This window comes from Rhinolophus sinicus, chromosome 17 (genome assembly GCF_057876585.1).
Source record: "Rhinolophus sinicus isolate RSI-liver-muscle chromosome 17, RSI-T2T, whole genome shotgun sequence".
In the NCBI taxonomy this organism is placed as follows: domain Eukaryota; kingdom Metazoa; phylum Chordata; class Mammalia; order Chiroptera; family Rhinolophidae; genus Rhinolophus; species Rhinolophus sinicus.
Window position 1 is genome coordinate 211,967,138 of NC_142517.1, and position 24,746 is coordinate 211,991,883.

The following is a 24,746-nucleotide window of genomic DNA, read 5'->3' on the forward strand; positions in this document are numbered from 1 at the left end:
GCTCCGTGGGTGTTCCTTTTTGGCCTCACCATGTCCTGTGTTCCTGTGCGGGGAGCGGGAGCAGAGACCCCGCATGACAACCACACATCCAGCTTTCACTCCTCTCATCTGGTAACATCCATGTGTTTTAATCCCCTGGAATAAAACACCCCAACTTTCACCTGATAGAAGATGGAAAAGTGAGTGATGCAGTTTTTAAAACAGACTTTTCTGGTTAATATTATGAATTAAAAAATAACTATAGATTCAGTGGGGTGCAAATACAGTACAGCGAGGTCCCAGGACCCTTCGGCCGGCTGTCCCCCCAGCTGTTTCCATGTGACATTGTGGGGCACACAGCATCTCCCAACTGAACAGCAGCTATGTCCGCATGGCGACACTGCAGGACGCTTCCAAGGTATGAGAAACTCCGAAACCGCGTATTTCAGCCAAAGCTGCGTGCTGGTGGAGAGCTGTCTTTATACCACCCACCCCACTTGGTCTGCCTCTCCTGGGGCACAGTGTTTCAACAAGTCCTATCGAATGGGAAGCTGAAATTACTGCAGTTATCATGGACTTTTAAGAACAAAACTTTTCTTAACAGATCACATAGATGGCTTTTGAAATCAGAGCATTGAGCTGTAGACACAACGCAGAGAGCTTTACTCAAAAAGTGTGCTCCAAATCTGACCCTACAGAGAAGAGTTACTGACACACAGTGTGTGTCTCCACGAGCCACCTTGGGGGGCTCCGAGGGCCGCCTGCACGGGCAGGGGAGGCCGCCGCCCTGCCACAGCTCCGCAGGTCAGGAGGCTCCGTCTCCCTCGGCTCCCAGAGCCTGGCTCTCAGGACGGCCCTGATGCCACTGCCGTGGGGCCCGTGTGCCGGCTGTACCTGCCAGGGCTCCACCTGCGCTCCTGTCTGTGCAACTGAGCGAGGAAGCAAGTGTTAGATCCCACCCCGCCCCCACCCCCACCCCCCACTTCAGAACTATCCTTAAAGATCTTTAGAAAATCCTTTTCCTGTTTCTAATTTGTTCTGTATCCTCCAAGAAGAAAAACTGTCTTTTGGAAATATTTTCAAGCTTAAATTGAGCAAGAGCTGTAATAAAAACCTGGCATGCGGTGGGGAACTTGGCTTTGAAGAAGTGCACAGATGTAGTTCCCAGAAACTATAAATAGAACTGGGCCGTACCCCACGACAAACGGTGGAATGGCTTTAAGATCTCACATATAAATGTGGCTTCTAAACACGAACCTGACCTCCAGGAACAAGTGGCAGGCAGAGCAATCCACCCGAGACGCTGCTATCGTGATTCTATAAACAAGGTATTACAGGACAAAAACTCAGATTTTATGCAATTACAACACAAAGGCCACAACACAGAAATAACAACAACAACAACAAAAACGTGATGTGCTGCCACTGAGCTCTTGTGAAGACCTGCGCTTCTCTCCCTCCTTCCGCCCTCACAGACCCACGAAACGGTCCCAGTGGTGACTGGGTCCCACAGATGGGGAACCCCGACTGGGAGGTGCTGGCCGCCTGCCCAAGCCACTCAGCCACGAGTGCTGACACCTGGATCAAATCTGGTCACACCCCCGGAACCCCTGCTCCTTCCCCTGCAGCCTGGCCCCCATTACCTGCCCACACCTGGGCTCTGGCTGTGCTCACACCTGGACGTTACCGTCTGAAAGCCATTTTGATTGCCCTAAACTCAGTGGATAAAAATAGATTATATGAAAATCAAAAATAGTTCCAGTGGTCTGAGAAAGCCACAAATCTCCTCTGCAATTGTCCTTGCCATGTCAGTTACATAAGGTCAAGTTTACATAATACAAAGAGCACATTTCAGAATTTCCTTCTTAGCAACCTCCAAACGTTTGGTTATGTATTTTACCTAACAGCTGGGTTGCAGTAGGAACCAATATTACTTAATAATAACAGTTGAAATAATATTTAAAAATAGGTGTTTCTTCCACTTGGAGAGGGAAGAAGAGAGGGCAGCCAGGAGGCCAGCCTGAGCAGGGCTGCATTTGTCAGGGTGACTGGCCTCTTCCAGCACAGGGTGGGGTGGGGTGGGGGCTGTGCCCCTGGGCAGCAGCGAGCATTCCACCTGGGCTTTCTGGGGACAGGCTCACCCTAGCTGGGCCACACACGTCCAGAGGAGGAATGCAAAGAAACCCAGCTTCTTTCCAGGATTTGTGGGTCATGGGGGGTCGGGTGGGGGAAACCCACCAGGCACTTGGAAATGTGGGACTCGAGTGTGTGCTTGTGGGGGGTGGGAGAACACCCAGACACTTGCGAAAATTCAGCACCTTAATGTATATGTAACCGGGGTGAGGTTCCTTCGCCTCTTGCAGCCTCACCAGGAGAACGCAAGGCCAGGGAACAACGTGCTGGAGGAATGATGGCGAGGCCACAGGAGGAACGATGGCTGGCCCACTGTATTGGGATGGCCATCACTACTGGAATTCTCGGTGATGCAGGGCTGCGATGCTGGGCTACCCGACTGCAGGTGTGGGGGCCCTGCTTCTGCAGCTGGGCACACTCACTCTCATTGCAAAGGAGAGATAACTCCTGTCATGCGGGATCTCTGGTCCCGCTCCCCACATAAGAACGTAGGACATGGTGAGACCAAAAAGGAACACCCACGGAGCCATGGATAGGGGGTTGTTGGTGGGTTGGTTGGTGGAGAAGCAGACAGCAGACTGCGGCTCCTGCCTCCTGTGTCTCCAACCCAGCCGCCAGCGAGACTATAGTGGTGTGACTCCCCTATCTATGGCTCCGTGGGTGTTCCTGTTTGGCGTCACCATGTCCTGCGTTCTTATGTGGGGAGCAGGACCAGAGACCCCGCATAACACTCCAGAGAAACAGAGACGCTCCACAACGTAGTATGATTTGGTCAAAAATGCACTGGTAACTCTAGGCAAACACCGTGCGTAGAAAAGAATTATAAACAATGTCTACGTTACAGGTGTTGCCTGGAGACCCAGTCCCTCGGCAGATTTGATTTCCAGCCCATCTTTGTGCCACTGACCCTCAACTTGAAGCCCCAGCCTCAGCCCCCTCCCAAGTTGGGGCTCACGTTCAGAGCTGCTGACCCAATACCTCTAATGGGCGTGACTTTCCAACAGTCACCTGTCCAACCCCAGCCCTCATCTCGGCCCACGGTCACCTCACCCGTGCTCCCCACCACAATCCATGGCAACCGGGCACCCAGCTGCTCTGCGCCCACATCCTGCTGTCGTTCCCCGGAGGGGCTCCATCCCAGCCCCCCCACATCCTCAGTAAACGCATCCAACATGTCTCGAATCGCAGTGATTTTCACCACACCCCGTGTGTCTACCCTGCCGGAGCCCACGGGCCAGTACCAGATTCTGTGCCGCACAAGGTCGGGGGTCACTGTACCCAGAAGCGCCAGCACCTGGCTCCCAACTCGCCCAAAGGCGAAGCCTCATTGCTCACGGTGGCCTCACGTCCCTCTGTGACCTGCAGGAGCCCAGTGCAGCATTTCCAGCCACACGGCCAGTACACCTGTGTCACCTCAGGCCTCTGCACTGGCTGCTCTGGGCCCCGCCCGTCCTCCGGACCTGCTGTCCCTTCTCCACTAGCTCGTGACCTCCACCCGGCCTGCCCAGCCCTGATGCCAAACTCCGACTCCCCACTCCCGCCCCCGCGCTCTCCCTCGCTGCACGCGGCACTCACTGCGTATTCAGTGTCCTCTGCCCCCGGTAAAACACGAGCTCCAGAAATGGGGAAGTTTCATTCATAAATCCATGCACCCCCAGTGCCAAGGGAGTGACTGGCACCTAGAAGGCCCCGTCACCGTGAGGGAATGGCTGAGTGAGCCAGCCCGACGTCTCGGCAGTGAAGCCTGCCTCCGCCACCCCACTTAAACGCAGAAACCCACCCCAAGAACTGCATCAGTCCCCACGGCCTTAGCTCCACGCATTGACCACCGCCTAACGTAAGCTGAAGCTCTGTGTGATTTCCTGCCACGAGTCTGAACCACTGGGCGTGTTGCGAATCCGGCCCCGACTGCTGGAGACCAGAGCTCCGGCTCACAGTGAAATCATGAAACAGGACCACAGTGTACGTCTCAACAAAACGCAAAGACGTGGTGATTTCTAACCTAACACAGGCGCCGAGAAATCAAGGACAGAAAGATGGCTTGAAAACTTCATACCTTCAGATGAAAAACACTTCTAATTAGTTCCTTTCTTTTAAAAAAATAACCATCAGACAAATTTTAAAGCGGCTACAAACCAACTCCTACAAGTTAGAACTTACCAGGAGCAGCTCCATTCACACAGGACTATATAACCTTAACTGCTATGTCAAAGGAAGAAAGCCCTACAATTAATGAGCTAAATGTTCGGCCCATGAATTCAGAACAAGGATACCTGAATAACCGACCCCCTCAAAAAAGCAGAATAGAAAACAGCAATTAACGAAATTGAAAATAAATGTACAACAGAGGAAGACCAGAGGCAGAAGTCGGTTCTGTGAAAGACAGTAAAACAGACAAAGCTGGACAAGCTGGGCAGGGCGCTCTCTGCTCCCACAGCCCCGGGTCTGCACGTCCCCGCTGTTCCTCATCAAGACTCCGGGGGCAAAGGGCAGCGTGGCTGGCAGGCCCTGCAGGGGTCCCTCCCCGAGGCTAGCCACAGCCTGGTGCTCAGTGGGTGTCAGTCGGACTGAATGGCACGCCAGCCCTTCCCCTCCCTGCCAAGGGCGCCACGGAGAGCCTGGGTTGAGTCGGGGCCCACTGCTGTGAGGCTCCTGAAACGGGACTTCTCCCTGAAAAACGGCAGTCTGTCCTTGACGGCGTTACTGGCACGACAAACGTTTACGTTCAGGTGTGACCACAAAGAACTAAGACCGTCTTCATTGGACACAAGGGAAGAGGGACAAGAGCTAACACGCCACCACCCTGATTCTGGCGGGGTGCACTTTAGCCACCGCAGACGGGGTTCCCGTTTCCAGGGTTCCTGTTTCCGGGGTGCACTCTTTGGATACACTGCATTCTACCCTGTACCCTAAAGAATAGAACACGGAGGAGAGAGAGAGATAAAAACACAAAAGGCACTTTTCCCCCAACTGGTGTCACTATATGTATCAATACATCCCTGGACACACGTGGCCGCAAGTGACACTTGTAATGAACAAACACAACAAAATTCTGAGTTGAAAAAAACCCTTTCTTCCGCCCAATAATCATGGAGAACTTCCAAATATCCCAGGTACATGAAAGGACAGTTCTCTACTTTCCACACCAACACGGACCTCAGGGTCGCTGCCACAGCTGCCACCTTCTTCCTGTAAGATGGGGAGACAGCCAGCTGCCATCTCACCACAGCCGGCTGGTGTGGCCATGCAGCCAGCTTCGGGGAGCCAGAGCAGGGCCACCGACGTCCCCGCCCACTGCACTGCTACCAGGAATTGTGTGCTTCCCCCGCCTGTGCCTGTCGCCGGCCACACGGGGCTCTTCGTAGCCGTGGGTCCAGGGCCACAGTGACGACACAAGCTCCCTGGGGTAGAGCAGCTTGTGCCACACACAGGAACCCAACAGTATGCTTCCCACCCAGCGGAGGCGCCTGCAGCTTCCTCCTCACGCTGGGGATACTGCATGAGCAGTGGCGGGAGATGAGGCAACCACGCTGGGCAGGGTGGGCCATGGCCAGGCGGTGGGGCCGGGCTTGGGCTCAGCCAACATGGGGCGCCCACAGCACCGGCGAGGCATTTCTGGTCAAAACGCACAGACTGAACACAGTCCTGCATCCGGCTCCCCCAGGATCCCACTAAAATACTATGTGGATTTTTTAAAAATCACCAACACAAATGGGAACAAATCCAGAGAGAACCAAGTTCTCAGTGAGATAACACGGGTGAGTGACAGGTGCACCAAATAGGGTCACACGCAGTGGCAGGGGACGGGGTCTTGACCCCCAGCCCGGGAGATGGAACCTGTTCCCCTGGGAGGACAGCACTGCAGTGCGTGGAGGGGAAACTTCCAAACTGGTGTCCACAGGACCACAAGCCAGGCCGCAGGTCACACTGTCACCAGAGGGCACGTGTCATTCACTTCACCACTGTGCTGGGGTCACCTCCCCTCAGATGAGGACAGTGGGTCCTGGGGATGTCATCGCAAAGGCTTTCTGGGCCAGTGGAGGGGGAGGCAGCCACGCTGGAGGAAGCAGCAGAGCCCAGAGGCTGGGCACGGGCAGACCGGGGGGCGGCAGTCAGCCAAGCCGATGGCCAGAAACATAGGAGGGTGGAGGGTGACGCAGATGTCTGCTGCACTTCCGGGTCACCTGATGCCCCGGCCAGGACAGCAGCACGTGACGCAGCAAGTGACAATGAGAGGCAGCCGAGGCTCAGAGGACGGGCCACCTACCTGCTGAGGGGAGGCTGGGGTCTGAGGGCCGCTGAGCATCGCCCCTGGTGAGCACGGCAGTGACTGAGAGCCAGAGGGCAGACGCGCTCTCTGGTCTGGAGCTAGTCCTGGCCCTCAGCTCCCCTGTTCCCCCAAAGTGACTCCCAGGCATTTCCGAACAGCTCGTAAATGAACCCGCCCATGCACAGCCTCCACAGATAAAGCTGCCGTTACTCTCGGGTGTTGCAGTATGTGGGCTACAGACTTGTAAATCTGGCCTTTAAGTCATGGCTATTTGCAGAGGGCCTCAGCTGAACTTGATGGAAGGAACTGGGAAAATGCTCAACATTTGTTAAAACTAAGCAAATCAAACTGGGGGAATTTTTTGCAGTGTTCAAATGGCCAGATTTCATTGATGTCTTTAAGGTCTACATTTCATTTTTCCTCCAAAATTTCAAACAGACAAGAAAACAGGAAAAGCACTGCAGGCAACCTGCTACGCTATGCACACACTCAGTCGCGGGTGGGTGCTGAGAGCCCACTATGTGCTTGCACGCGCCCTACTGTGCGCCGGAGCGGAGCTCCTTACTGAGAAGTACAGAAGGAGACCACAGATCAGAGTAAAGCCTGCACCAGAAGAAGAAAGTCAAAGACCGCTCTATTCTTCTGCCACTCCTGCCTGGCACTTAACAGGTGTCACCCTTACGAGTCACCAAAGGCAGCCATTAGTCCTTTAGTGTGCTGCATCCGGCAGCCCAGCTTTACACTGAAAACACACAACAGTGTCAAGTAAGAGTCACACCTGAGGTTTCGTTAGCGGGAACCTACTTCCTAAGGTAATTAATAGCTTCCGGATCCAATGAAGGAAGGTTTCAAAGCTTTCCCTGAGGTCACATGTATCTCCTATTTGTGTTCGTTTCACATGTCCTCTCAACAAACCAAACCAAACAACAACAACAACAAAACAGGCCTGGGAGGTACAGAAGCTTCCAGCACCAGCAGACTTCCCTCCCACACTTCTGCTCAAAAATTCAAGAGGGATATCAAGGAATTCAGTAGCTGCTTTAACAGAACGGTGCTCAGCCACCCTTTAAGATTTGGGGATCCATGGCTCGCGTCAAACCTCAGCTTTTTACTGGTTTGGATAAGTTCTCCAGAGTTTCTGTAGTTTAAGATTCCAGAATTTTCTTTTAAAAACTGCACCCTTGTAATATAGCCTTGAAAAGAAAGAAACTACCCTAACGCTCACAGGAAGGCACGTTAACAAGGGGCCCTGTACCGAGCACAGCGGAGCCAGCAGCTCACATGAGAGGAACCTCCCGGGTACCATCCGCCCCTAAAACCAGCCGCCACCTCCTTCTGGGCGCAGAGGGTCACGACATTCGGAGGCTGTCTTTGCCCCCAGTGACACACCTGGAGAGTGGAAACGGGTCCTCACGCCATGATTTATATGCTGGGTGGCCCTAGAAAAGCAACTGTGCCTCAGACCCCTCTCCTTCTGTACGGAGGGGGGGAGCTGCAGTAGCAGCTGTGCAGAGTTAGCACGTGACCCACGGAAAGCCTGTGGCACCACCTCACTCTCGTCCTGCGTCCCCACTGCGCTCCAGCCGCAACGGCCCTCGCACCCCTGCGCTCATCAGGTCGACACTGCCCAGCAATGAGAGAAACCAACACCCAACACATTCGGTACAATGTCTCCTCTTCTGTAATAAACATCAGTTACTTTTAAGATCAGGGAAAACAGTCTGTTCCTTCAAAAAAATTACAATGATTCAGACATGAATGACGCACTTTTTTCAAGGCCCCTGTAACCTAGCGCTTGGCAGAGGTGGGTGCGTGACCCCGCGACATGTCTGCCCTCTTAGGGGAGCATCTCACCTTTTCAGTCCGCAAACCCCAGCATTGCTCCCTACCTAGCTCTGAGCCGGGGACGTGGCTTCCACGGGACACTCGCCCAGCCCCGGGTCTGTGCCCCGAGTCCCCGCCTGCGGAGGAAGAGGATGACCCGGGAAGGGAGGAAGGGCCGAGCCTGGTCCACACTGTGCCGTCCCACGTCTCCAACCCGGAAGCTGCCGTGAAGCAATGGCACGGAGACCATTGTATCTCAGCGCTTCGTGAGGCAAATGTGCTCTCTGTTTCATGACACAACAGTGCTAAAATTAAACGTTCCTAAACAAGGAGAAAGAGGCAGGAGGAGGAGGCTCATATTTAAGAAGTTAAACGAGACGGGGGGGAATCAGAATTCATTGAAAAGAAAGAGAATTTTGGCTTTTTCCTTCTATGATTCAGAGGCTCTAACGGGAGACATTTTTCTTGTATGAATTATCTCACGCCTCAATTCAAGACGGCACAGAAATAAAAGGTAGAAATGGTGCTTCTTTATTTGAAGGAAGACTTTGTGAGAACTGTACTGAAAGAGAACCACCAGCAGAAGAAAACTATGCTGACTGTTCCACAATTCGCAACCAGGACGAGCCACGCACTGAAAGGCCAGCGGTGGGGAGGCGACCGGGCGCTTTCCTGCCGAGTCCACGCTGTGTGCTCAGGGGACACGTGCCACGGTGAGTGGGGGAGAAATTCCTGCAAGTGACATGCACGTGAAACATATGCATCAGCTTGTTTTCATGCCGCCAAGTGCAGGCGGCACTTAAGTTAAACTCAGTTGTTAGAGAAAGTATGAGCGCAAACTGGGATCGACATGAAAACACATCCAAGAATGTTTCAACCCCCATCTCATAAAAATGTGGCTTTAAAGAAATTCTTGTATTAATTTTCAATTTATTGTATAACATGAGATGAATATTTCTTCGTAGAATGTATTTTACAGGTTGGAATAAGCCGACATGGGGTTTTAAATACCTCCCTTCACTGCGAAAGCCTCCAAGGCCCCTCAGAGTGCTGCTGGCTTCGCGGTCAGGGCTGCCCACCCAAGGGTGGCGGCAGCTCGCGGGCACTGGCTGGGAATGATGGGCAAACACAGAGCCCCAGGGATGCGAATGAGCAACAGTGAAACCCAGCAGGAGCGCAGCCGAGCCTGCGCCGGCCCAACAGGAACCTGGTTCCAGCAAGTTAACAGTTCCCTTCGGTTTTGTGGGGCACTGTCCCCCACACCCCATCTCTCAAGTGGTAGCTCCCCCCAAAGGGGGAGAAAGGGTGTGAGGGAGACTGTCCTGGGACCCTGAACGGGCACTGTCACAGCTCCATCGGGCGTTGTCGTTAGCATCCGTCAGTGGGGCCTCAAGGGATGACACTGAGCCAGGAACTAACCATCAGACACACGGTTGAGCTTAGTGAGGACCCTGCACAGCAGCGGTGACGACCCCTAAGAACTGAGAAGACAAAGCTGAGCTCTTGGGTAACTTGCCTAAGGTCACACAGTCAGTGGGTCACCAGGAATCCAGGTCCCCTATGTCCATCTGTCTCTACACAAGGCTGGGAGTCCTGTGGTGGGTCTCAGCAGCCGGAAGTGCTTCCCAAGCCAGGAAAGTCGGGTGAAGCCCCCCCTCTTCTGCTTCACACATGGTCTATTGAGCTAGCCGCAAAGTCCCTTCCTGAGTCCCACACCAGGGGTGCAGGCCAGGAAGTTGTCTCAGAATGCCCAGTTACACTGACAAAAAGGGACCACAAGAGAGTGAAAACCTGCCCTGTCAAAGTCAGCACCTCCAGCAGCAACTTCAAAGGGCCCCACCCCGCCCCCGCCCCAGGCCCGGACCCACCCCAGCCCTGCCAGCCAGGCCACACCAGCCCCCCACCCCACCCCGAACCCTGGGGGACTAAGTAAACTGCTTGCTAGGTGGGAAGGTGAGGTAGAGGTGTGAGAACAGGAAGGAGACCAGCGCCCTGCAGGCCCTTGTAGGTGCAGCACAGAAACAGCAGCCCCAACTGCCTGGAAATGCCAGGAGACCTCGGAGAATCACTGTGCTAAGAAAGAAACCTCTCTGACACTCCAGCCTGGCCTCAAGCTTTGCCTTCCTAGGGGCCTGGGAATGCCAGGTAGTAGGTGGGTCTGACGGAGAAGGGGGGGCAGGGGCAGAGCAGGCCCCAGGAAACCTGGGTCCAGGAGGGGCCACGGAGCAAACACAGAGACAGAGGCCTTCGGGACATGGCGAAGGCAGGGCTCCAGCAGAGCCACCCTCAAATGCCGGCTTAACAATGCACATGGGGAAGTGACAACAGTTCACTCACACCCCAGGCCTTTGGGAAGCTCGTTTTCTTCTCAGTCAGGACAAGTGGCCTGTGAAGAACCATTCCCCGTACTGAGTGCGAATCCTGGAGGACGCTGCACAGGGAGAGGAGTTGTACAGAAAAGGAAAGAAAACTGTTTCCACGGCCCTGAGGACTTGGAACGCGCTCTTTAAAGCGCACTATTTAGAAGTGGTGTGCATGGAATGAAAGACTTCTAATCACAGTTAGTGCTTTTCTGTTCATTAAAGAACCAAAAGGTGATTAGGAGGTCATCACATGCAGGCAGGTCACCCGTGAGAGGGCCAGGCCATGGACAGTGCCACCCGCCGTGGGCCTGGGGCTGCCTGGCAGCCGGGCCCCAGCTCCCGCTCACACTGGACAAGCCCCTGGCCCGGACAGAAAGGTGTGCGTTTCTCTGCCACCTGAACAGCATCAAGCCAGCGCCCATTGCATTCCCAGGACGGGTGGCTTGCTCTACCCCAGAAAAGGGGCCACCAGCACGGAGCTGACAACCCAACCCCTTCTCTCCACGCTCCCTAATAAAGTGGGGCCTCCACCCAGCCGTGGGTGAGGGGGCGCCCCGGGATGGGTGTGGCTTACCCGTGCTGGGCATGTGGTTCACGCGGGTGGGGTTCAGCAGCTCCACGGGCTGGTCTCGGCCAGAAAGGCCATCTGTGGACAGAGAAAGCATTGGGCTTCAGAAACTGCTCGCATTTCAATGAAAATACTTTATGTTCAGAATCTGCTCGGAGCAACACCTCACTAACTATATAAACGCAGGTGTCCTTGTACTTTAAAAGGAGATGGTTTTCATTCCAGGTCATTTTTATTTGCTGAACTAGAAAATAAAAGTTCCTTTGTAGACTAACCCAAACAGTCCCCAAATGCCACGTGGTGGCCACCAACCGCCCGCCAGGCTGTCTCGGCTCACTTCTGTTTAGCAGCCACATTGCACCTACTTACGTTCCTCAGGAGTCAGCTTTTCTGCGATCCCACAGCAGCGCTAAGATCACAAAAGCAAAAGAGCTAAGCCCCCTCCTCTCAGGTACCGACAAGCACTCTGGGTGTCGGGGATACAGGCCCCCAACAAGCGTCCTGGGTGTCGGGGATACAGCGCTCCCAACAAGTGCCCTGGGTGTCAGGGATTGTGGGGACAGAGCCCCAGAGAGCAGTTTCCAGGCTCTCGGCCTCACGTGGAAAGGTGCTGGCTCGGTTATTAGTTGGCCATCAGCTGTTACTCCTTAGCCATTAGCCACTAATATAACTGCCATGGCTGGGCTAGTTGGTTGGTTGGTTGGTTGGCAGGCAGAGAAGCGGACGGTGGATTGCGGATCGTGTGGATCCTACTTCCTGTGTCTCGCCCGGCCGCCAGAGAGACTGGGGTGCAGGAAGACCCCTTGTTGGGGTGCTGGCGCATGTTTGCTTCCTGTGTCTCCAACCTAGCTACCATTGAGAATATAGTGGTACGAACCCCCCATCCATGGCTCCGTGGGTGTTCCTTTTTGGCCTCACCATGTCTTGTGTTCTTATGTGGGGAGCGGGACCAGAGTCCCCACATGACAGGGATACAGGCCCCCGACAAACATCCTGGGTGCTGGGAATACAGCCCCCCCTGACAAGTGGCCTGGGTGTTGGGGACGCAGCTCCAGAGGCGGTTGCAAACAGCTGTGGGTGTGCTGGCACACCTGGCAAGAAATGCAGGAAGACACACAAACATGCTTCAGAGAAACACCTGGCCAGGTACTTACAACGTACAGAATTGCTGCTTTTAAAGCCCCTCGGACTGTACTTGGAACTATTTCCACATATTCAGTGTCGGGCGAAGATGGAGCTGGAACCCGGCCACCACCCAAGTCTGCAGTGGGCTGCAGGGGGACTGCCTGACATTTCCCACATTCCCTAAGATAGGAACAAAAGAAAACTTGGGCAAAACTGCCAGGAATCACACTTTCCGTTAAAATTAGCTCCGACACGTGGTGTAGAACGGCACTGGACATGCTGGCGTGAAGGCATCTTGTTACCGATTTAAGGGCACTGGTGTCACAGAGCAGCCCAGCCTGAGCCTCAGACCGGCGTCCCCACCGCGACGCAAGCACCAAGTCCACAGAAGCTGGAACGAAGCCGCGCTTTTTATCCAAAGGGGTAACACCTCACGCAGCCCTCAGATTCTGGTGTGCAACCCCTGCGTGATTTTGGAGATGATCGACATCCAAGGACAAAGCAGTGGCCCCAGGGAGATCTGAACGCCTGCTCTTGAGATGTGAGGCCACCCAGGAGGCTCCCGGGGTGCCCGCCATCGTGCCCACACAAGGGACGGCGCTGCCCTGGCTGTGCCCGCTGGGGCCTGCATCTCCTCTCCCACAGCAGCACCCTCCCCAGCTCGGGCAACTGGAACGTGTCAGAAGTTACAAGGAGGAGGCACTTTGGAGGTGTCGCCAGCCGCACTCCCTGAGTCGGGAGGACTGGAGAGACCGGTGTTGTGCCCCAGCAGCGGACACCAGCCCACAACTGTCCCAACTGCTGGCACCGCGGGCTGTGCTCCAGGAACGCGGCCACCCTGAGACGGCCTGAACACCGGCTGGAAACCCAACGCCACAGGCACGTCACTGCCCCTGAGACCGAGACAGCACAGGAAGTGCATGTCAAACCCTCCTCCTGAGAGTTAAGTGAAACCCACTTCATTTACCAACGCAGTGACTCATTTTCAACACTGAAAAATTCAGGGACGCATATAGGTTGATATTTTGACATCAAATCCCACTGTGAACACTTTTTGAAGCAGCTTAAGGCGTCTCGGAAACGCTGCAGGAGCTACAGGGGTCCGGCAGCCGGGGTGCCGGGGCTCTGCAGCCGGCTGAGGAAGCCCAGTCTCCGTCTGCCTCCCCCCAGCCAGCGGGCGGCCCCGAACTGTCCTCCCCGACACGCATCTCGTCAGGGCCCACCCTGAGCTCCCATCTGAGAGAAGCCTCTAGAACCAGAAACACTTAAGAAATTCGGGAGCCAGCCCCACGTCCTAATCTTACGAATGAGGAAACTGCAGCTTCCAGGCGGTCGTGGGCAGCAGGGCCCAGCACCCCAGCTCATAGACAGACCTGTTCTCCGCTGGGACTGACTCTGCCCCGAGCCTGAAGGTCTAACTACTCTAACACCGTGAGATTTAAGGATACATAACAGCACGGCCCTGTAAACACGCTGAGTTGGAAGCGCAGGAAATCTGCACGCCATCACTCCAGCGTGTAATGAAAGACACCGCCCATGTGCTTTCAATCTCTGGGTGGCCTAGCTGGGTCTTGGCTCCTCCAGGACTTCTCTGGGCCATGGCCTGGGGTACATCTTACTACGTCATCAGGGAGAAATGAATCGTATGTGTGAACTGGTCGGCTCATCAGAAAACTGGGCCATTTGATAAGAGCGTGATGGATTCCACATGGGAACCTGAAGCCGAATGCGTCCCCCTGGTTCCGTGAGGGGACTCCTTGTGGTCGGTGTGCAAGGCCAGGCCCAGCTGACATGGGACAACCTGTAGTCACACCCCGACCCTGATACGGTCACACTTAGAAGCAGCGGAGGGAAAGTGTCCTGGCATAAGGTTACTATGAAGCGCCCGCCTCTCCAGAAAGGAGCCCCCGTGCGAAGCCACCCGCAAACACCAGCGGGATCTCTAAACACACGGGCCCCACAGAGTGGCCTGTCACCCGACACTGGCAGCAGATGGTGGGCAGGCAGCTTGGGCCTAAGACAGCTGGAAATCCCGCCAGAAGCGCCTCCACAGACACTCTCCAGGACGCCTTAAGCGGACGCTGCAGCCTCATCACGAAGGAGGGTGACAAAGGCCAAAAAACAGGTGTTCTCACAGAGGCAGCTGAGAGACCGGCAACGGGCAGGCCTCACCCTGACAGAGGAGGCGTCTCTGAGCAGCGCCAGCCTGGGCACGGGGAGAGGTGCAGAGAGAAGGGCGTTCAGACGGGGCCGCGCCTCCCCGCCCTTCTCCCGGGTCCCGCTCCCTGGCCAGGTGCCCAGACTGCGACCCTAGGCATGCGGTGGAGACCCCGACATCACGGGGCAAAGACGCAGGCTCGGGCCCCGGGAGCAGAGGCATGTAGGGCCTCCTCCAGCCTCTGGAGGATTCACACAGACACAGGAAGAGAGCGCCCTCCGCGGAGCGCCGGGCGCGAGGCTCTGGACGGAGCCCTGGGGCCAGAGCGACAGAAGCCGCACTTGAAGGAGGGGGAGCTACGAGCGCTGAGGGGACAGTTGAGAGCCCAGGCGGCTGTGACGTGAAGGACACCCTCCTTCAGGAAGAAATGACGAGCGGGGGAACACAGCACGGGGGACACGGGACAGGCCCACGAGGACGGTGTGTCCCCAGCCCACTGCTCTCTTCACGCTCTGTTGTTGCAGACGTCCCGCTGCAGAGGGAGCTGAAGCGAGCAGCGCGCTTCCACCTTCATCTCCTCGGCTGACAGTTCTCAGACGGGAAGGAACAGTGGGGAACCTACACATCCAACAGCAAGGAGGTGAAGCAGCACCGTCCCCGGGGCCGCGAGACGCCCGCTGCCGGCAGGCTTCTTCCCTAACCTGCCTCCATCTGCGCACCTGCCTCTGAAACCCTGCGGGTGGGACAGCGCTCCTTGCCATCCCCAGCCGCGCCTCGACTGCACACACGCAGAAGACGGGAAGTTGGGAGCACACGTGTCCTGACTCCCTTCAGTGTGACTGAGCACAGGTACACAGGGACACGGTCACATGTGCCACTGCAGCGGACCGAATCACGCTCGCAAAGAAACGGTCAGCAGAGTCTGTTTCAAGACCTAAGAACTAGCCTAAAATGAACAGTTTGCTGTAATGCAGCGTCCCCGCGGGCACGGCTGGCTTTTGGAATTCCACCTTGTGGGACATGCAGTGACGGATCTAACTGGGGTCACGGCCTTGGGAGCCCAGCTTTCACCTCACCTGGCTGGCTCCCCTCCTTCACACTTGTAGAAAGGGCCCGGCAGGGCTAAGCAATGTCCTGTGGTCGTGCACTTGGCACCCCCAGAACCCAACTCTGTCTCAACTAGACCAGTCACAAGCCTGAACTGGGCCTGGGGTAAAAGGTCACTCACCAAGTGTTGTACACTCACCCTACGGCTTCAGTCACAAATGCCGCCGGCTTCCCCAGCCCTAGGGATTTGTTCTACTTGGGATTAAGAAAGAGAGAGAAGAAAGCAGGGAAACAAGATAACACCAGAGAGAGAGAGAGAGAGAGAGAGAGAGAGAGAGAGAGAGAGAGAGAGAGAGAGAGAGAATAGAAAAAAAAATCAAACTACATCCCAGTTATAATTCAAATGCCCTCCTTCACTTTTCAGGTCCAAGTTTCCAAACTAGAAAACAGAAACTAGCTCCCAGAGTCTTCTATGGAACCTGCTGGAAAAGGCCGGCAGCTACCAGAGACACAGGCTGAGAAAGGCCCAGCCCCCAGCTGCACAGTGAAGACCTGACCGCTGCCGACCCAGGGCCAGCTGAGCCACCGACCCCTCCCAGGGCGCTCGGGCCAGACCAGGCACAGCCAACGGGCGGGGACGTGCATAACGTGGGCACCAAAGCAATTTCTGTGACAACGGCCACGGGATCCATAGGACAAAACAGAAAAGCAAGAACTTGAGACACGGACTCAAAAGGCCCCGCCCTCCTCGATGTACGTAATTAGCACCTAATTCCAGAGCGTCTGCACTGAACAGCCAACAACACTGTGTCTCATGGGCCAGTAAAGGCGGTACATGAGACACACACACAAGTGGCCTGTGCAGGGGACAGCAACTGTGGGAAACACCGCCCCGCCCGCACGCGGCCACGCCCACCCTGGTGGGCAGGAAAGGGTGCCTCCGAGTCTAACTGCAGGAGACAGTGACAGCAACCAGCTATTCGCGTGTTTATTGGCTTGTGAATTCAAGTCTTCTGTCCTTTTTTCTTTAAACTGGGTTGTCTTTTTCTCACTGCTTCAGGGGAATTCTTTACAAAATTCTGACTTTGAATCCTCTGTTAATTACAACTGCAGCTATCATTTCCAAGACTATGACTTCTCTTTCTTTAAGGTCACATGTACCAATCTTTCTTTTAAAGCTTATGTCTTTTTATGTCAGGTTTAAGAAACTTTCCCACCTGGAGGTTGCAAATGAGGTTTTCACCACATTGTCACCTAAAAGTCTTGCTGTCCTTCCTTTGTGTGTCTCTCATCTCCCTGGGATTGATTTTTGTGTGTGGCATGAGGTAGGGCTTGTTTTTCTCTTCTTTTCACGAGAAGAGCCAAATGTCCCATCCAGTATTAAGAAGTGTGACTTCACTCCTGATCAGCACCACTAGTTCTGTTACAAGCCAAACCTTTGTCCTGTTGGCCCATTTATTTATAGTTGTGCGATAATCACGCTGCCATAACTGGACCATGATTCTTAACAGCCAGCAAGGCAAGAGTCCCCACTGTCTTCTTCAGGATTTCCTGGGGACACGTTGGTCCTTTACCCCATCACATAAATGTTATTAGACTCAGCTTGACAAGCTCCACCAAAAAAAGGAAAACCAAACTCTTACTGGAAGTGCATCGTCTCTATAATCTGGGGGAAGAGAACCTTAACGAGGTGACATCTTCCGACCCGCGTACATGGACTATCACTTCATTTCATTTCTCTCAGAAACACTGTAGAATTCTGAGCGTAAAGAACTTGCAGAGGTGCTAGGCATTTGATGTTTTAAGTAAAATTTGTAATTGGTATTTTAGATTTAGATTTGAGTCTGCCAGTATATGGAAACACAGTTCATTTTCAGATACTGGTTTTGTAGGCCGTTCATTCTAATCACCACCTATCGTAAGTTACTGCATGTCATACGTGCCCGGTCCGTCACCTACGAGTCATGAGTGTGTTTCTTCCTTTCCAGACATCGAGCCTTTTACTTCTTTCCCTTGTCTGATTCTGGTAGCTAAGGAAGGTCCCTTCTATTCCTGGTTCGCCGGGACTATTTTTAAATCACATATGTGTGCTCGGTTTTATTAAGTTTTTCTGTATCAGTTCCTGTGAGTAAATAATTCCTCCTTCCATCTGGTAACGTGGTGAAATTCCTTTTCTCATGTGAAACCAACTTTACATTCCCGGGATAAGCCACCTTGGGGCATCAGCTGCAGTGAGTTTTGGAGCAAAGGATAACAGCTCAAACAGACGTGAGGGCGTCCCATGGGGCCCCAAGTCACTCCTACCTGTGAGTCCAGACCTTGCCCCACATTTCAACACGGAACACACTTCACCTTTTGTCACGACAGGGAAGCTGCACACGTTAATATTCTCAAGTGTGCTCGGTGGGCACCGTCTGATGTAGTGAGTGAGACGGGGTGACAGAGTGGCCTGTCACCTGCTGTAGAGAACAGCAGTGCACACGCCTCACGGTCCTCGCGGAGCCAGTGGTCAGACACGCGGTAACAGAAGAGCTGGCCGCAGTGACGATTCAGTCTTCCTTCTGTCTTTCATACACAAAGTCCTTACTTCAGCACAGCTGTAATTCACAGAAAGCTCGACTTCTCACATATTCTGCGTCTGCATCTGACATTACATGGTACGTTTGAGTCCATGTTGGATTCAGGTTTCCTCAGTTTCCCCAATGTCCTTTTTCTGTCCCAGGATCCCACATGACATGGAGGTGACACATCTTGGGCTCCTCTGGGCTCTGACAGTTCCCCAGACTTTCCCTGTGTTTGATGGCCTTGCCACTTGGAGGAGAACTGGTCAGGGTTTTCTGGAATGTCCCTCACTTGGGATTTGTTTGTTTTTCTCATGAGTAGCTTGGGGTTAGGTGTCTTCAGGAGGAAGGCCACGGAGGTGACATGCCCTTCTCATGACATGAGGTCCAGGGAACATACTATGGACGTGACACAGCACCACTGCCATTGACCATGATCCCTGGCTGAGGCGTGTCTGTCAGGTGGCTCCCCGGTGGACGTGGGCGGTCCCCTTCGCCACACAGTGTTCTGCAGGAGAAAGTCACACGGACAGCCCACACCTGCAGCATTATGCTCCTTCCCGCCGCCCTCTCAGGAGTTACTGTGGGGGACCCACTCCTGGAGGGCAGCGCGGGCACCAAGATGGGGCAGCCTGGGTCTGGGTCCGAAGGAGAAGGCAGGAACCCAGGTGCAGGCAGGCTGCAGACGCCCCGGCATGGTGGCTGCAGGCCCTGGAGTCACCAGCTCTGCGGCTCCCAGGCCTGACCCCGGGCTCACAGCTGCCATTTCCCAGACTGTCTGGAGCAGGACCTCTGAGGCAGGGCAGCAACGGGCCAGCGTGAAGGTCTGGGTGAGAATGAATTCTGCATCTCCAGGGCACCCCCAGGCCTGGCGAGTGGGGGGCACGTTTTTTAGCAGCAAGAAAGACGGCGTTCCTGCACCTTCCTCCCTTTCTCCTCCTCTCTCTCTTGTGAACTCGAATCTAGTCGGGAACTTGCTAGAACAAAAGCAAAGGAAACAAGTTCCTCCCTAGGAAATGTCTGCGCTCCAGCGTCTGCGTTTGGATGCCACTCTCCTGCTCTGGCCCTTATCACCCCACGTGTCTGTGCCGAGCGGGAAGTTCTGGAGGGTGCGATGGCACCGGCTCCTGGACGCGGGGCTGGGCGTTCTGCCAACGGGCGGCAGCGATGGAGCAGATGTGACACAGCGTGTTCTGAACGAGGGTCCTGAGCCGGGGGCGGGGGTGTGCATGCCCCTTCTGTCCCGTCCAATCTGCAGCCAAGGCAGGTCTGGGGACACGTGGGGCTCCGTGAGGTGAAGGGGCCTCGCGACAATGCTGGGGATGCCAACGGCATGAACGCCAGGGCTGATGGTGAACAAGAGCAGCTCAGGGAGGACAGGCGCATTCCTGCGGTGGGGACGGCGGTGCTGCCGTGTATTGTCAGTCAGGTCAACGCAGCAAAACGTTTTCAGCAAGAAGGTTAGCCTTCCTGAGACGGACAGAAGTTACAGAGTTCTCTACTCGAGGGTAAGATGGCTCTTCTGCTGCCTGCACAAACACGGAAGGGCAGCCTCGGGCCTCCGGCACACGGTGGGGGCGGCACTGCAGAGGCTCACCCCACCCCAGCTCCTAGAGGGCACAACCCCTCACGTGGTGTGTGAGTCAGTGTGGAATCAGTGGGGTATCTATGGATTCGGGGGCCAGCAGGCCTCCCCACAATGTCGACGTGAAACCAGCGTTGCCCTGCACCTAACCTAAGTGACCTGTGGGCCAATTTTACTGGAAATTTGACCCTCTTATTCAATTAAATTATGAAAGAGCTCCGTACACTGAAGAGTCAGGGCTCAGAGGTGGAACAGGCCCATCAGGTCAGCAAACACTCGCCACCCCGCCCCCCTCACCTGGCCTACGCCTGGCCTGAACACCCCCGAGGGGCTGCAACCCCACACAGAGCAGGACCTGTCCCCAGCAGCCTCTCCGCTTTCCGCCAGCTCGGCTGACAGTCCTCCGGGCTTCACCTGCCTCCCTTTCTCACAGGCCACATCCGGCAGTGCCCTGGGCCCCGCTGACACAGGCACCCCTTGGACAACGACTGACGTCCGCTCCATAAACTCAGGCCACCAAGTGGCATTGCCTTGGTGGGTTCTGCTAAGAGCCTCAAGCCCAACCCATTCAATGTTTCTTTTCCTCTCCCAGCAAGTTATTTAAAAATACCAAAGTTCTATAATAAAGCTATGTCTGCCCGTTAATAGAAATTAAACTTGAACAAGGTAAGTACTGTGAATTCCCGCGGCTTCTCCAACACGGTTCATGTGCGTTTATCAGAGAAAATGAAAGTGGAAGAAACGTTCTTTTTCTCCTCAGCGCTATTTGCTTCGGGACAACTAGGCAGATGCACCGTCACGGCTAACGTGTGACACACGTATGGCTCCCTGCGAAGTGTCATGGCCAGCTCTAGCTACCAGTTACAGCAAACGAGCGGAGAGGGGCGTGTCTGAAGGATCCGGGAGCTTATGCTCAGTCAAGTGGACTGACGAGACCCCCAGGAGACGGCCCTGCTCCCTCACGGGGTGCAGGGGGCAGGCTGCCCCAGGTTACAGGTTTCAGACACGGCCCCCAATCCCAAAGTCTACATGTGGCTTTGAACAAACTGTAAAAAGGCATTTTTTAAGACAAACAGGAGAAATTGAACATAGTTTAGATATAAGATATTAGGAAATAGTATTCATTCTGTTGAGTGTGACAGTGAAGTATTTATGTGAAAATGCTGTGGCATCTGGGATTTGATGGAAATCTCCCAGGTGGGGGAGGGGGCTGATGAAGTGGGAACGGACGAAAAGCTCGGGGCCTGAAGGCAGAAAATGGGCACAGCCTCACTGTATCAATTGTCTCTTTCCTCGTAGTGAAGTTTATCGTAACAGAACTATGTCAAGAGATGCTAAGGTTAAGACAAGGCTCAGACACCGCCAATTCAGTAGCCTCTGTCCTCTCTCAGCATCACGCGCTCACCTGCCTGACCAGTCCCCTCACTGTCTTCCTTACACTCCTGGGTGTGTGACCAGCCCTAGCAGTGCAGCCAGCACTCCTCAACAAGCAGGCCCTGGGCATCTGGGCTGTGACAGTGACCAGAGGACAGGGGCCAGCCCAGCATGGGCAGGCATGGCACCCCCCCATCCCTGTGGGCAGGGCCCTCGCCTGCGGGCTTCTCCGTCAGTGCTTCCTGATCTCACAGGCCCGGCAAGGTTCGATGTCTAACACCAGAAGTGGGGAAACGCTGCCTCGCCCACACCTAGTATTTGAGATTCGATCCACAAAACCAGAAAACTTTGGTAACGAGGAGAGAACACAGCGCCGACCACAGCCGCAGGAGGAGTACAGACGCAGCGGCCGGAGGGCACAAGGCGTGGGGTCTGTCCTGTCCCCATGGGGCCTGGCTGGGGCACAGAGCTGGACAGCCCGGAGCAGCAAGTGAGAGGGCGGGGACATGAGGGAGTGAGCAAAGTAAACAGCTATGCGGGTGGGCAGTGCTGGCATCCAGGCGGCAGTGTTCTGGGTCAGACAAAGCCAGGCTCTGTGCTCTGTGGTCGGAGGCTACGTTTCCTGGAGGGGCCTTCTTAGCAAGGCTTTCAGCCGGTCCTGCAGGCCCGTCTGTCCTTCCCCCTCCTCCCTAAGAGAGACAACACCACAGCGACAGCTCTCACTGTTCCCACCGAGTGACACAGTCTAGCTTAATCATCAATAAGCGATGCAGAAAAACCAGGAGAAAATGTCCCAGCCGCTTGAAAACAGATGTCCCTGCCCCTGGGAGGGTATGTGTGTGCCCCGGGGAGGACATAATGGGTTAGTCATCCTCAAGCTGCTCTGGAGAGCATGACCCCATGGGAAGGGAATAACCTCCAGGCACCCCGCAGGTCCCCGAGTGTGTAAGGGTACCAGGCACGAGAGCCACCCCGCAGGTCCCCGAGTGTGTAAGGGTACCGGGCACGAGAGCCACCCCGCAGGTCCCCAAGTGTGTAAGAGTACCAGGCACAAGAGCCACCCCGCAGGTCCCCAAGTGTGTAAGAGTACCAGGCACAAGAGCCACCCCGCAGGTCCCCGAGTGTGTAAGGGTACCAGGCACGAGAGCCACCCCGCAGGTCCCCGAGTGTGTAAGGGTACCAGGCACGAGAGCCACCCCGCAGGTCCCCGAGTGTGTAAGGGTACCAGGCACGAGAGCCACCCCGCAGGTCCCCGAGTGTGTAAGAGTAACAGGCACGAGAGCCACCCCGCAGGTCCCCGAGTGTGTACGAGTAACAGGCACGAGAGCCACCCTGCAGGTCCCCGAGTGTGTAAGAGTAACAGGCACGAGAGCCACCCCGCAGGTCCCCGAGTGTGTAAGAGTAACAGGCACGAGAGCCACCCCGCAGGTCCCCGAGTGTGTACGAGTACCAGGCACGAGAGCCACCCCGCAGGTCCCCGAGTGTGTAAGAGTACCAGGCACAAGAGCCACCCCGCAGGTCCCCGAGTGTGTAAGGGTACCAGGCACGAGAGCCACCCCGCAGGTCCCCGAGTGTGTAAGGGTACCGGGCACGAGAGCCACCCCGCAGGTCCCCGAGTGTGTAAGAGTACCGGGCATGAGAGGTACCCAGCAGCCCACCAAAGGACACACACAAATCTGAGCATCCCGCCGGGTGGGTTAGAACTGTTCCCAGCACAGGTTCCCTGGATGGACTCAGGAGGACAGAAAATACGGTCATTAGGGCAAAGACGTCAGCCACTCTGATACCTACGCGTACATAACCGCAGCTCGGCCAACGCTCGGACCCACCTACGTATCTGGGACAACCAAAGGCACACCTCCTCCGTGGTGCCCATCACCACTCTTCCGCAGGTGTCCCGTCTTCTTACCTGCCCAGCCACCTAACGAACGATTCCTACCTGAATGCAGCCCGCCAGCTGGAAGGAGCAGACCTCCGCATGGGAGGCCATGGCCAGGGGGCCCAGGGCGCTTAGGGCCCCCCCTCCACCCATGATGGACGGCCTGGCTTCCATCCATTTTTAGTGAGAACTCAGACGCAGTTTCCTGTCTTAGAGTGGACAAAGGGAGTACACACCATGCTGCAGAGCAGGGCCGAGGACATGCTCTGCCACCCTACCTGCACGCAGGATGCCAGCGCGAGCCCCAGCGACACAGGACACCGGTGCCATCCCACCTGGTGGAGGGAGCATCTTCTGAAAATGTGAGCCAGCAACTGCAGCCACGTGACAGGTGAGCCGCCCTCCCACAGCCCTTTCCGCACTGCTCAGCATCAAAACTTAACTGAAAGGTGTTTGTGGTTAAGGGGCAAGACGGAGAGGGAAGTTTCGTGTTAGTAAACAGCTCATGAGAAATGAGTCAGTAGCTCGTAACAATCACCTAAAACAGGCCTCAGAGCAAGTGCGTGCAGGTGTGTTACGTGTGGCTGGACAGCAGTGATGCTGAGAAGGGGACACAACATGGACTCTCGCTCACCTTCCCCCAGCCTCGCCGGCCTCCCAGGCATTTCTTGTCCAGGGGACAGAAAAAGGGTCCTTCGCCTTTCTTCCTGTAATGACTGTCTCAGAGGTGACCGGGCACCCAGCACACTCGCGTCATGCGTGGCCACGCCGGCCATGGAGGGACCTCCAGCCACTGGGCTGACCCCCAGCAGCAGCAGCCCCAGGAGACACTCGGCCCTCAGGGAATCGTCAGACAAATGTCCAGAACTAATGTCCAGGCTGACGGGCTGACGGGCAGAGGGGCTGGGAGGCTTCCTCCCCGGGCGCCCTTCAGGTCAGCGTTCGCTTCAGGTCACTGAAAGTCTGTCAGTTTTCCTAAAATGTTGTTCTGGCCACACCTGGTCTGAACTAAACAACAAATTCACTTTCTAAGTCAGAACTGCCGGCCGGCCAGCGCTGGGCCCTGGCTCTGGCCGGGCATGAGGCTGCGTCACTCACATTCGCTGGTTTGCGCCTCACCAGGGAAACAAATGGCGGAAGTATCTTCCTGTCCCCATTTTAAAGATGAAGTAAGAGAGACAGAGAAGGTCATCCTGATCAAGGTCAGGGCCAACTCTGCAGTTCTGCGTCTCCGCACTCACCCACAGGCCCATCTCACACTGACGCGGGGCCCGGATGGACCCCACAGCGAGGCCGCGCCTCGTCCGGGCCGCACCTCTCCTTGACCTGCCTATAGCTTAACAATAGCTCTTCCCCTGCCTCGGAAAGTCCAGTCCCAGTTCCGTCTTAGGAAATGCCCTAAACTTATGATTAACACCCTAAGGCTTACTGGTCACAATCTCCATGGTCTCCGGCTCCTCCCGTCCCTGTCCCTGGGCTGCCGATGCCACAGGAGAACCGCCTGGCACAGGGCAGGCTCCGTGCAGACCCTGCGACCGTCATGTAGTCTCTGGAGGAACAGCTTTCCCTTTACATACCCCCAGCCAGACTGAGAACATGAAGCAATTCTTGGAGGTGTAAACCCGCTGCCGTCTCAGACCACCCGTGCTCTGGTACTAAACACTTATCCTATGGCCCGACTCCTGTGTCTGTCATTGGCCGAGCGGCGCAGGCAGCACGAGTCCTGGACTCGTTTGACCTCCGGTTTCAGTATCATTTATTCATTCATTCATCAAATCTTACTGAACTAGTGATGGAGAGACTCCTAGTTCTGGGGATACAGAGTCCCTGCACCCCATCTCCACTAGCGAAGAGGAGATGGCCCATCAAGGCGGGCCGTG

General features: G+C 55.3%; 1 protein-coding gene across 6 annotated transcripts in view; it reads right to left on the reverse strand.

Moving 5' to 3' along the window:
• The window catches only part of HDAC4 (histone deacetylase 4), a 295,261-nt gene that overhangs the window by 137,283 nt on the left and 133,232 nt on the right, over positions 1 to 24,746 (reverse strand). For 4 of the 6 annotated variants that reach the window (XM_074316010.2, XM_074316014.2, XM_074316007.2 and 1 more), the window contains one exon: positions 11,144 to 11,215. The exons of 1 other annotated variant lie outside the window; for it this stretch is intronic. In XM_074316010.2, coding sequence (XP_074172111.2) covers positions 11,144 to 11,215 — 72 coding nt within the window. Of the gene's footprint in view, positions 1 to 11,143; positions 11,235 to 24,746 lie in introns of those variants that run through there. One more of the 6 variants, XM_088794068.1, reaches the window with a different exon arrangement.